Genomic DNA, 13,523 nt, shown 5'->3' on the forward strand with positions numbered 1-13,523 from the left:
AGCACTGATGTCTGACAACCCCCACCCCTCTCAGAAAACTGCAGCTTTTTTAACAAATAGTAAATGGACCGGTAGTTGCATCTTTTACTCAGTTAGGCACTCAAATCTGTTTCTGTTTCATTCACCCAATCACCCACACATTAATTCATTCATACAGCACATTTTATCGATGCCTATGTGCTTTCAAACATTCACAGGCTCAGACAACAGTGGATGCATGAGGAGTAACTTGGGATTTAGTATCTTGCCCAAGGATACTTTGGGATGTGGAGTGGAGGAATCTGGGATTCAATAGCCTTCCAACTGTTGGAAAACCCATGCAACCACTTGAGCCACACCCTCCCTAAAAACTCCTTGCTGGTGGTCTCTCCCCTTCTGCTATGTAGTCTAGCAACCATACAGTGTTCCACACATTTTACCCACTTTGAGTTACTCGTATAGTACTCCATGAGACATTGACATTGTAAACAAAAATATGCATTCAAACTAGAAAGAGCTAAAATAATGTATGTTTGAAGTAGTGTATGTGTAAGTGTAAAGAGCTTCAAAGTGACGTGTCACTGTAATAATAATTGCAATTTTTAGTAATGCCCTAATGTAAAGTGTTACTGTACAGTTACAATTATGCCACTGCTTGTGTTGCAGAGGTTTTGCAATTACAGTTCAACCAAAAGCTGAAGACCACTTGAAAATGGCAAAAAAAAAAAAAAAAAAAAAAAAATCATATTTGGCATGTTTGGATTTTAACAAGTCTTAACAAATGTGTTGTCTCATTCCCATTTCTTCTTGTTGCATGTTGAAGCTCAACTTGGAACCTTGTTAAGATCCAACCATGCAAAGTATGATTTTTTTTGTGCCATTTTTCAAGTAGTCTTAAGCTTTTGATTGTGGCTGTATCTTCGAGACAGACGGATAGAAACAAACAATTAAAACAATGTTTTGTTTCTTTGTTTCTTTGCTCCAGTTTGAGGATTTGTGTTTGTGTAGCAGAGGAGGAAAATGCTGAAGTTATTTATGAAATTTCAAAAGATAATTACTTTTATTTTTACTTTGTTTTTTAGTTTTTTTGTAACAACCCCAACACTGGTACTAAAAAAGCCAACTTGACAAAATATTGTATATAATACACAAGAGATGTTTTGTTACCTTTCTATGGGGTTGATGCCCACAGCCATAGACAGGGCCAGATTCAGGGGGTATTCACAGCTGAAACGCAAAATAGTACAAGTTGAATATGTTCAATAAGAGTGAATATCCATAATATTTTTGTCTGAGTGCTGTCCCACAAAGATGGTTGTCATTTTCAAAGTGGAAAACCAGTCGTCCATCCTCAGGAGTACTACGCCGATCATACTCTGTACTGTCCAGCTGTTAACAGGGGTTGGACTCCTCTGCAGAAGGACTCCTCTACTCCCGTTGCCTCCAGGAGGGGAAACGATGAAAAGAGAGTCCATTTTCCAGCTTCTTGCCTTCCCTGTCGTGTGACCTACTGTTGCAACCGACAACACAGCACGTACAAAGCATAGCTGACGCTTCCGTGTGCTTTGCTTGGCCTACTGTCATGGCGGGAGGGGGCGTGGAATCAAATCTGTTATAGAAATGATTCAGTTCATTTATGTATTGTGATTCTAAAATGGAGTTTTCCTCCTTTGTTACAGTTACATGAAGAGCCCTCTTTGTAAATTGAAAAAGTGACTGTCACGGATTCAAATATTGGAAAACCAAAATAACAACACTGGTCTGGCTGGGTTGAGTCAAACGATGATTTTAATGTACACGCGTGGGAGATGGACACCGTACGCAGACAGCATCAGATCTCAAAATGGTGGAGCATTGATCAAACTCTTATAGCCTCTAGTGGCCCCCACCTAATCATAAAAGCCTAAACATTCACATGCTTTCTCTCACACGGCGCCTAAGCTACGACCTTGGCTCCCTGTTTATCTGCTCCTGCTGAGATGGGGCAGAAAACCTCTCCGGTATGCTCTGTTCTCTTCTAAGCAGACAAATAAGGCGATGACTTTCTGCGAACAGTATTTCTTATAACTCAGCAGTATAATGCATCATAAAACAATATGATTCATTCACAATAAATCAGCAGTCTAATGTAATGCAAATCAGTTTAACAAATGTAATAGTTATCACCTTCTTCTAATTCAGGAGAATAATGCAAACTAAAACTACATAATAATTCACAATCTTTAATTAGGGGTCTAACATGGCATAGGTAATATTATAATCCCACATGACTCAAAAGCAATGTAGTAACATTTTTATTTTTTTTAAAAAAAGAAACAGAAAAAGAAAGCAAGACCATCAATCAACTCAGACTGTATTTTGACACAGTTTACAAGGCATTAATATTTCAAACATACATTTATTTTTCATTATTTTTATATTTGCTAATGAATGGATGAATACCACAAAATAAATCATGATGTAACGATGTTAAAACAATCCTGAATGACCTGAAGGTAAAACTCATGAACTGGAAACAGAAGCATACAAATATGTTTTTGATCAGATGCTGCCCTCCAGTGTTGCAAAGAAAAACTGCAGAAATTACATGTAGGAGTGCTCAGAGCAAATAAGAAGTATTTTAATAGATGTCAAATATTCAGTAACATCCACTTTTCAAACCATCACTATTCCTCTGTGCATATAAAAAAGTCTTCTGATTCTATTTTCTGTGCTTTTATTAATCAAATCTATACTAAGTTATTATATGATTGCTGAGTTTGCTGTAATTTGTGCATCAACTTGATTTCTCTAGATCAGAATATTTGCAGTCAGCAAACAGATTATCAGGGTCACCAGAGATGTCAAGAGGCCTGGAGAGCTGCTTGCTTTCATTCTTCTTTCTGTTAGAAAACAACCAAAATCTACAGTGAATTCAAACTTGGCTCATGAATCCAATTATCACAATCCACTGATTATGCAGCTGTATCATCTACAAGACTGCCAATGTTGTACAAATGTTACCTGTGTTCAATACTAGCGGTCCCAATGAGATGCCTTCACTGTCATGGTAGGAAATATCCCTCACCACTCTTGCATGGTGACCTGGGTAGCAGTGCTGTGGAAAGCAGAGTGATTTCAGCAGATGAAGGAATCCAATAAGTGGTATGAAAGATTTTTTCCCAGTGTTAATACAAATCGTTATAAGTAGTACGTACAGCTGTGCAGTAATTGTGTCTCAAAAGACACAGATGGACCTGGCAGTGCAGGTAGATAGATGAAAAGTTGGTAAAGGTGAACATCCTGAATGAGAAACGGGCTACGGTGGAGACGCCGTTCTGAAGCAGCTCTACTGTGCCATCTGCTGGATTAGGACACCTAGGTAACAGCATAATGTGAAAGTTGCAGTGTTAATGTGCAAACAACTTAGTTATGATAAGAAGATAATTAAAGTTCACCCATCACAAAAGACAAAAAAAGAAAAGAAAAGTTAAGGCAATGTCTTTACTGTGTGGTGATCAGATCCCAGCGCACAGGGTAGCTGGGATCATTAACAGGCGTTGCCCAGCAAGAGTCCAGGATAGTGGAGATCTGCCGCTCATCGATTCCCTGCGTCTGAACCTCAATGTATAACCTCTCATCTATTTCCATTTCTAAATTTCTGTTTCTGGTCAAAGGGAAGTGGAAGCCAGGGTCCCGGTAGGGTATCATCCTCAAATGATAATGGCCCAGACCAGATGGATGTCTCTTGTTCACAATGCTACAGGTAAACATGATAAAACAAGATGTTTTCAGGATTTGGAATTCATAAAGTGGTCAGGTGTGTGTGCATTTTGTAGCAAAATATATACAATTAATAATTAATAATAATTAAATGTGGCAACAATTAATTACAATTGGAAATAATTAATTTATTAAATATTCACAACACATTTAATTAATTAATTGAATTCATTATTTAATGATGTATATATTTAATTCACTTTGGCACTATTGTCCCCATGTCTCACCTTGAAATCACCCATCAAACTAAGGGGGCGGGGTTAACGCTGCCACTGCAGCTTCGCTAACATTTGATTGGTTGCGGTGCAAAGTAAGTCAAGACAGGTCGATCCTAGATAATCGATTGCTTGTGTGGACTTGGGGCAGCCAGGTATCCCAGAATGCATTTCAAATCACAGGCAGCAATGGTAGTGGTGTAAAGCTTTAAAATACCCCGTTTTTCTGTCACCAACTACACTTTTAATAGTGTTTTAGCTGCGAATGTTGTGGCGTAATCTTCACATGTCTGGTCAGGATGTCAACATAGAACATGTTTTCAGAGATGTCACTAGCTCTACTAACAGTCAGCTGAAAGAGTGCAGCGAGCTCCATCTTAACTGTTTTTTATGTTTGTTTGTTTGTTTTTTGGGGGCAAGGGGGGTTAACTGGTTTGTTTACATATTCCACTCTCCGTGTTCCACATGTTGCATTTGCAGATTCTCTCTTCTATCTCTTTGCTTCTGTAACATGAAGAACGAGCTGACATTTTTCTCATGACACCAGCGATCAACAGGCCTTCAGTTTACCTGCATGCATCCTCCTCCTCACCTGTCAGATGTTTAACACCTGCTGCTAATTTAAGAAACACGCCCACGTTACCTGGTGATAGTTACAGTTTAACTGGGCAGTTGGTGCTCTATATAATGCAATGTCAGCGCATTTTTCTGCACAAAATAAGTAAATCTAGTATTTTTTTTCTGAGCGCACAGCTGCTGGAGCTTGTTTCACTACAGAGCACTTTATAGGCGAACCCACTTTATCAGCAGCTGATGTCCAATCATTGGCACACAGCTTTGAAACCTCACCTGAGTTTTGGCTCTCAGTGGTTAAACACTGGACTTGATTCACTCAGGTTCTGTCTGTCTATTTCGTTTATTTCGCTGTTTTATTTACAACTGAGCAAATCGGTTTGGCTGACTTTAAAGTTACGTTTCATAACTGCATAGTTTTACTGAAGTTTAATGGTTCACTGGCACATGTGTTAGACCGAACCATTTGCTTTTCTTTATCTGGTGTGTTTGGGATTTTTAACAGTGAATTGTCGAAACAGGTTTGATCGTTTCCTGCGTGTATTAATTTGGTGATTTATTAAATGTATTCATGTTATTCTAATCTGCTGCTGAGTCTCTTACGCTGATGAAAATGCAGATAACACAGAGACAAACTGATGGTTCATCTCTATTACAACAGTGTTGCGTTAGACTGCTATATTTTTGTGTTCTTTATGCTGTAGATTTTTCACGTCTCTGGAATTGGCAGTAATAAGGAAGATTTTCTGTTAAATCATATTGATATGACCTGTGAATTATTCATAGATGACCGTTAGATTAGTCAGCTGGGAAACTCTGGGTTAACTCAGAGAGCTGAAGATATCGTGGATATGCTGACCTCGCTCCGTGGAGTACAGGGCCGTTTACCCTCATCATTAATATTCACAATAAAAATATTAGCCAAACATCATGAAGTCTGTATGTGTTTCATAGTGTCGAACAACCTTTGTACAGTATAGCAGTTACCACATGACGGAAACACCAACATTATTTCTTTTAATAAAGTTTATGTGTTTTACACAGGTGACGCTGATTATTGCACAAAAAGCACAAAGATCAGATGTTAATCGGATTTATTTGTTCTCTCTCCTCCTCAAACATGATTTTTAATGTTAGTTATAATTCAGAATTGGCAACTGAAACAAGTAAGACACATAAGAACATCAGGAAGTAAAAAACCCGAAGTCAGTGTAGTGCGGGGGTTTATGGCAGCTGTGTACCGAGACCTGCGCTTTTTCGGCGGTAATAACAGCTCGATTGCTTGCGAGGCGAGTGGGTCTAGCCCACGCTTTGCCGTGAGACTGGGCTGGGCAGACATCTCAGAAATCAACAAAACACTTTTGTAAAGAGGCTATATCTTGACAAACCGACCAGATATTGAAGATTAAACCAATACATTCTCGGCTAAAAAATATTAAAACGGTATTTGGTGACACACAAACAGGATTTTTCAAAGTTCAGTTCTGTTAGTTTCCACATGCCGGTTGTTGGTGTGCTAAAAATAATGGCCACCAGGCCGAAGCAATGATTTGGACTCTATCAGCATTAACCCCGCCCCTTGAGATTGGTGGATGCGGTTGACAGATAAAATAAATTCATTGTGAGACCTAAAGGAGTCAACTGTGCCAAAATGAATGAATTAAATACATCATTAAATAATTATTTAAATGTGGCAATAATTAATTGATTAAATGTGTCAAAAATATTTATTTAATTAAATAATATCAATTCCAATTAATTATTGCCACATTAATAAATTATTTAATAGTGTATTTAATTAATTCATTATGGCAGACCTGGCGTTCCATACATTAGAACAATGTTTGTATTAAACAAAAACAGGGTAAAATGATGGTGATTCACATGGTCATATAGTCATGAAGACAATCAAAAACTGAAATTTCTATAAAGCTCAGCGAGCTATGTACCTTTGGAAGAGCAGCAACCACAATGTCATATAACCAAAAAGTAAAAAACAAAAAATGTAAGCCAGATGGTGTTGTGGTTATCACCTTGCTACAGGTTTGATGCCAACATCCATAGACAGTGCCTGGGTCAGAGCATAGTCACAGGAGAAGTGCAGGTGGATGCTCTTCTCATGACTTTGGAGGCCATCATGAGGGTCCACATCCCCGCTGATGGTGTTCTCATAACTGAAGTGGGTCCCGTTGCTCTTAAGAGTAAGAAGACAAAAGATTTTAAGCATATTTTCAAAAATTAAAAATGCTGCCCAGAAGATTCATTCAATGTACTAATTGTACCCTCAGCATTGTCCCACAAAGCTGGTCATCATTGTTGAAGTGGAAAACCAGTCGACCATCCTCAAGAGTCCCGTTGCAGGATTCATCTCGGAGATGGAGGGCATCAGAGTGGAAGCCGGCCTCAAACAGCTGACAGCGGGACAGAGATATGGTGCCAGAACTACTGACACAAGTGATGGACGAGTCTAAGAAGGAGAGAGAAACACAATCTGACTCGTTATAGCATGATATTTTTTTAAAGCTGAGTCATCAATACTGATTTGAAAGACATTTGTTGACTTGACTGCTTAATATAAAGGCTGACTAATGCAATAAATACACTACAGATACTGCTGAAGGTTTTAGTTAGCCCGCACCGTAGCTCTCATTGTTTGGCCGATGGTGGTGCTCATCACAGAAGCAGCCATAGACACCGTCCTTCTCACCACACCACTCGTGCTCTGTGCAGTCCAGCTTTTCACAGGGGTCTGACTCATCTGCAGACACAGAGAAAGGATCATCAGTGATGAATGGCAATGATTTAAATTTGTATTAAATGTCTTATTTGAGCAGTACAAACATACCACAATGCAAAGCAGAGCGCCAGTCAGGGATGTCTAGCCCTAGAACAGAGCAGGTTTTCTCATAGGCGGAGACAGCGGAACACAGCATGCCATTGGCTGGAGTGTAGAGGCAGAGGTCATAGACACAGGAAGAGAAAAATGGCTGGGGGTCAGAGTGCAGGTGGCAGGTGCTGAATGGGCCGGTGGTGTTGGTGATGACACTGCAGAGTTGGGAATATTCTTCTCTAAAGGTACAGTCATTCAGTCCATCATCATCTTCATCAGTGGAGCCACATCTGGAAAAGACAAATCATACTGCCATCAGCTACTGCCTTGTTGAAGCATCAATAGTGATTTCCATTGCAACTCACCCTGGTTGGCTGGTGGGTGACTTCCAGCTGTGTCCAAAATAATTATCATTTTGTGCCAGTGTGCCATTGGGTAAGACTTTGTCATCTGAAGGATTATTGTTAGAGTTTCCACACATCCCTGTGACTCTGTCATGACGGTTTTGGCCCAGTCTGACCAGTAAAGTGCTCTGACCATCAAACTGGACTAGCAAGTCAGAGGCATCAACCACTATGTAGCTTCCCTGCCTTACCACCTGAGCTAAGATTCCCACTGTGGTGGGAAGAGAAGCATAATTTCCATTTACCTGAGAGGACAAGAGATGCAATAAGTGTGTGTTGTTACTTTTGTGCAGATTAGACAAAGTAGAATGCTGTTCATCTTAAAAGTGATAGATAGTTTACCGTTACTCTTTTATTGGGTCCGATCCTGATGTACACACTTTCTGGATGATTTGAGAGATATATGTCCACTGCAGACACAAATGACACACGGTTGTTACCACGGTGATTGTTGGTGGCTATCACCTGAAACTGTGTTTCGTTAGTGCCATGGTTTGTGCTCTCAGCGATGATGTAGGAGCAAGTTCCCTGGAAATGAGCCACTGCTCCATCAAAGGTGATGTAGTGTGGATCCCCCCACACAGTGCAGGTGGACATGGCATCATAACAGCCCAGCTGGCCGTCTCTGATGGAGCACTGCTGTTCAGGAGTGCAAGACGAGGCAGAACATCGTAGGTCATTTGGAGCGTGACATTCACATCTCTGGGAGCAACCGTCTGTCCAGAAGGACTCGCCAGCCTGTGAACCACACCACACCAAATCTTAGCCAAATTGATACAACAAATATAGTTCTTAAAATACCATTTTGAAGGGTTTTGTTTTCATTAATTGTAGGTGATTTAGTGCAATAATTGCTAGATTACTGCAAACTGCAACTAATAATATAATAAATATTTTGACAACTAGTTTGACAACTTTTGATCTTTCTCCCACAGAGAGGACAGATGCTAAATGCCACAATTTCAAGAAATATGTGGAACAGAGCTGCATGAAAAAAAGTATTTAATTGTTCTGATGTAGCTGTATAATCTTCAACTGATTGTTTAATGCATTCATTTATTTAGGGACAGATTTTTATTTATTTATTTAAAATGCAGTTTAAAGAGTTAGAGCATCATTCTGCTTGTATAGCTACATATTAATTATTTTCTTTTTAGTGGTGTAATATAAAACAGTCATAATAGCTATGCTGAATATATGATAGCAAATTAATTAATTGTAGGTGATTTAGTGCAGTAATTGCTAGATCACTGCAAACTGCAACTATTAATGTACTAAATATTGTGACAGAGCAACTAGTCGTATCTGTTGATCTTTCTCCCACAGAAAGGACAGATGCTAAATGCCACAATTTCAAGAAATATGTGGAACAGAGCTGCATGAAAAAAAGTATTTAATTGTTCTGATGTAGCTGTATAATCTTCAACTGATTGTTTAATGCATTCATTTATTTAGCGACAGATTTTTTCCCCCCCAAATTCTGCAGTTTAAAGAGTTAGAGCATCATTCTGCTTGTATAGCTACATATTAATTATTTTCTTTTTAGTGGTGTAATATAAAACAGTCATAATAGCTATGCTGAATATATGATAGCAAATGAAGACCTTTTTTGTGATCCTAAGATTTCAGTTATATGAAACTATAAACTGTAGTTTTGCATTTTGCAACCCCTATTATTTGCTATTTCATAGAAACTACCACATTTCCAGGTATTCATCATGCTTCCTGAAATTTTTCATTTGGTTTGGATTTTATTTGGTTATTAACATGGAACTAACATTTTTTCCATGTTGCAGCCCTGATTCCTGGTTATTAGACCTAAACTACCACATGTTTCCAGGTAACGTCAATTTGCATTTTGTAGCCTTGTTTCTTGGTTATTGAACAGAAACCAACATTGATTCCAGGTAAGATATCAGATTTAAACATAATATTTACGGTGATACTGTTGTCAAACAAAAAAGAATGTTGGTGGATGAGGTAGGATTCATTCCAGCATTATGGCAATATGGTAATGGTATCCCAAAACATTAAAACTTAAAATCATATTAGTATCTTGTTACCCTATTATTATGAGGTTAGTATATATAAAAATGTGTTTTATTGCTAGTGATTGTGACTATACTATTACTAATTGTTTTTTTAAGCTCATGTACATACATTTGTATCCATATTATCACTTATAATTTATGGTCTGTTATTAGATAGATTTAAATGCAATAGTACTCACTAGATCACTTGGTTATTACTCTGGAAATGAAGTGGCAATTATTTGCTATATATCTAGTTTTTATCTTCCTGTTTCCACCTTGTTACCTCAATATTACCACATTATTACTGAGCTATAATAGACTCTGTTGTTTCTTTAATATATATTTCTGAATTTTAAGCTTTGTCACAGTCCAAAACACTTCACGAAGCTTTCTAAATGTAAGAAGGGCAAGTCTGCTGATTCTGCTGATTTGAAGGGAATTACTTCAAAGAATATTTACTATTGACTTTAATATGTCTTACATCATAGTAGAATCCATCATACTGGCAGCCACAGCTTTCCACTGGGACACACCTGGTCCCACTCTTGATGAAGCCTTCATCACAGAAACATCCCTCAGAGCAGAACTGCTCACAGGTTTCATCAATGCTACTGGCACAGGTGTGGCCACAGTCAGTACCGCACAGCTCATAATGGCTGTTGGCTGGACAGTCCAGTGCTTAATAAGTGAGAAACGTGACAAATGGCACTAGTCAGACATACCACTTTTAATGTAATACAGTGTGGATACAGTGAGTATTGTAAAATTGTTGGACATTTTATTTCTGAAGTGGTTAGCAAATTTCTTGTACATTTAGATATAAATAAAATATAATGACATGTTGACTCACTGCAGGTGGTGTTCTCTCTCCAGGGATAGATTCGAACATTAGCAGACTGACAGGCACTGACATATGATTCAATGGCACTGCACAAGAGATCGTGGCCTTGATTTCCTGACAAACATACATCAAACACGCAGTCGTTGAAATATGGCGCCGGGTCCACCTCTTCGTGGCAGAAACTGAAGGGCCCATCAGCTGCCTGTATCACCTCACACTGATCTCTAGCAGGCTGTTCATTGGCACACTGTGGACAGGAGGAGCCACAGCCATCATTGCACGTGTAGTTGCCTGGCACCTTCCAGGCTCTCCCAAACTCATCTGGAGATGTGACTATCGTTCCAGATGGTGTGTGAAAGTCATCATTTGGATTTCCATTGAAATTTCCACAAAGTCCACATATTTTTTCTCTGTTGATGACAACAGTTAGCAATAGTCCTTGTGTTAGTTTCATAAGGATAAATTATTAGTAAATAAATTATTTATATAGCTGGGATTATCCTGTTTTTTAAAGCATGTCAAACAAAAATTACTTCAGCTTTGATGGGTGGGAATTGTACCTGTAATTTGGTGGTACGGAGATAAACACTGCACTATATCCATTATAGGTAACACTCAAGCCAAAATTAGTGCTGACAAGTATACGAGATCCTGTTGCATAGATAGACACATTACCTTCATTCAAGACAATAGGTAAATTTCTAGTTACTCCATTCACCTAGAAGAGATATGCAAAGAAAATCAGTGGGTAGTTTTTCTACTTTTTAATTGTTATTTTTTTCATTCACAGCAGTAAAAATATCCCTAAAATATATGTAGCTGCCATTTACTTCATACACCTGAAATTGTTCATAACAATCATCGAATGAGAACTATCACTAACTACTTACTTGTACCAAACCTCTTCTGTCCCTTGACATATGCACGTCGTAGCCCCAGACATTCACAAAAACTTCAGCTACTATTGAAAGTGGAAGCCCATTCAATGCCTCATTCTTAGCTTCCACGGAAAACTGATTGAGCTCATCAGTGGCATTACAGAGGGTCACCAGAACATAGCGGCAGGTTCCTTGGAAGTCATAGGCCTTGCGATCAAAGGTGATGTAGTGAGGGTCTCCAGAGGCAGAGCAGGTGCCATGAAGGTTGGGATGGCAGCCAAACTCGCCCTCCACCACACGGCAGGACTCCTGGGGCCCACAGGAGTTGGGAGTACAGTGGACGTTCCCTGTAGTGCCGTTACAGGTACACAAGCTCTGACATTCTTCACCATCCCAGAACTGCTCACCACCTTGGTGATAGCGTCCTTGATGATAGCATCCACAAGATGTTGGTGGAACGCACTGGTCACCATTGAGGATAAAACCACTGTTACACTGACAGCCCTCCTGGCACACAGTATCACAGGTGAAGGGGAAAGAAAGGCTGGGGCAAGCAGAAGGACAAGAGGTTCCACAGAGTTCATAATGGCTGTTTGATGGGCAGGTTAGTGCTGGAGAAAAACAAACAGGTTAACATAAAAAAGCATTTTTAAACATTTGGAGATCATGGCTAGAATTAATTCAAAAACAGTTGAATGCTTACCACAGCCAGTTGCATTTCTCCATTGTCCTAAGGCAACACCCTTCTGTTGACACATTAGTGCATAATCTCGTAGGACACCACACAGAGTTGATGCTGGATTGTTAGAGCCCCCCATGATCTCCACACATACATCCACCTGCTGGCTCGGGTCAACCACAGACCAACAGGGTACAAATGGCCCATCTGGTGAGCTGAGAATGCCACAGTACTCAGTAGAATTGTAATTAGTTGTAGAATTTTGGTTCATGCTTTCCACGCAGTGAGCAGCCAGAGAGCCATCTCGCCAACTGTCTCCAAAGTCCTGAGAACTGTTGATCAGGACACCGTTGGGTGTATTGAAGTCATCATGTGGATGACCATTGTAATTACCACAGAGTCCACCCAGTGAACCATTGTAGACACCAGGAGCAGTGACACGGACAAAGTGAGGCCAGACTGTCTGCACAGTTACACCAAAGGAGGTGTGAATGATGACACTGTAAATGCTGCTGTGGAAGATCTGGATTCGGTTGGATGTAGTGCTGAAAGGTAGCCTGATCAGCTGACCGTTAACCTGCAGGATCATCCAGTTTTTTGCAGTTAACAAGACTTAAACAGTATTGTGTCCGTGTACACATAAATAAATATTAAAGGAAGAACATAATTTTAAGTAAGTGTTCCATTCACTTACCTTCACTTTACTGTTCCTTGCCATCTCAATAGATATGTGTATCCCCTCTGCTTCAAAATGCAGAATTCGTGCAAAACCTTGCTGGCCTCTTGGCACTTTTTCTGCTGTCACCATGAAGTGTGGGTGACTGGACAGTCCCATAACTTTGGCAAGTGTCAATCGACACGCCCCAGGATATTGGTATGTCAGTCCATCAAATGTCTGATATGACCCTGGGCCTCTGATCCAGCATGTTTCATAGCTATTTGGTCTGCATCCTCTTTCTCCATCCTCCATCCTGCATGATTCAAGTGGGCCACAACCATGAGAGTGGCAAGTCATGGAGCCATAACTGCAGCTACAACGTCTCCCACAGTCTCCGTCTAGTATTACAGTTTGTCCAGAGCGGTAGTAACGGCCCTCAAAGCTGCAGCCACACTCAGCATGAGGGACACAGACCCCACCACTGAGGATGTAGCCTGAATCACAGATGCAGCTTTCCTGGGGAGGTAGAGGGCAGTTATGGGTAGAGTTGGGATTAACACAGGTAGGTGGACATCCTGTGCCTTCAGACTCAAAGTGGCTGTTGGCTGGACATGGGATTTCTAGGAATAAGAGAACAACATCGATATTTACATCGGTGGAATTTTAATACA

The 13,523-nt window shown here is 39.8% G+C and overlaps 1 protein-coding gene across 1 annotated transcript in view; it reads right to left on the reverse strand.

Annotated features, from left to right (window-relative positions):
• Positions 1 to 1,780: 1,780 nt before the first annotated feature.
• Positions 1,781 to 13,523, reverse strand: part of LOC309713160 (IgGFc-binding protein-like) — a gene marked incomplete at its 5' end in the record, with an annotated part of 48,158 nt that continues 36,415 nt past the window's right edge. Inside the window, 16 exons of the mRNA XM_082544561.1 lie at positions 1,781 to 2,861; positions 2,983 to 3,076; positions 3,177 to 3,336; positions 3,467 to 3,718; positions 6,563 to 6,723; positions 6,812 to 6,996; positions 7,168 to 7,287; positions 7,375 to 7,649; positions 7,725 to 8,008; positions 8,106 to 8,501; positions 10,278 to 10,474; positions 10,647 to 11,047; positions 11,198 to 11,355; positions 11,528 to 12,126; positions 12,219 to 12,771; positions 12,889 to 13,472. Of these exons, the coding sequence (XP_082400687.1) occupies positions 2,770 to 2,861; positions 2,983 to 3,076; positions 3,177 to 3,336; positions 3,467 to 3,718; positions 6,563 to 6,723; positions 6,812 to 6,996; positions 7,168 to 7,287; positions 7,375 to 7,649; positions 7,725 to 8,008; positions 8,106 to 8,501; positions 10,278 to 10,474; positions 10,647 to 11,047; positions 11,198 to 11,355; positions 11,528 to 12,126; positions 12,219 to 12,771; positions 12,889 to 13,472 (4,511 nt within the window). The remainder of the gene's footprint in view (positions 2,862 to 2,982; positions 3,077 to 3,176; positions 3,337 to 3,466; positions 3,719 to 6,562; positions 6,724 to 6,811; positions 6,997 to 7,167; positions 7,288 to 7,374; positions 7,650 to 7,724; positions 8,009 to 8,105; positions 8,502 to 10,277; positions 10,475 to 10,646; positions 11,048 to 11,197; positions 11,356 to 11,527; positions 12,127 to 12,218; positions 12,772 to 12,888; positions 13,473 to 13,523) is intronic.

The sequence above is a fragment of the Aulonocara stuartgranti genome, assembly GCF_965226115.1.
Source record: "Aulonocara stuartgranti genome assembly, chromosome: 8".
NCBI lineage: Eukaryota > Metazoa > Chordata > Actinopteri > Cichliformes > Cichlidae > Aulonocara > Aulonocara stuartgranti.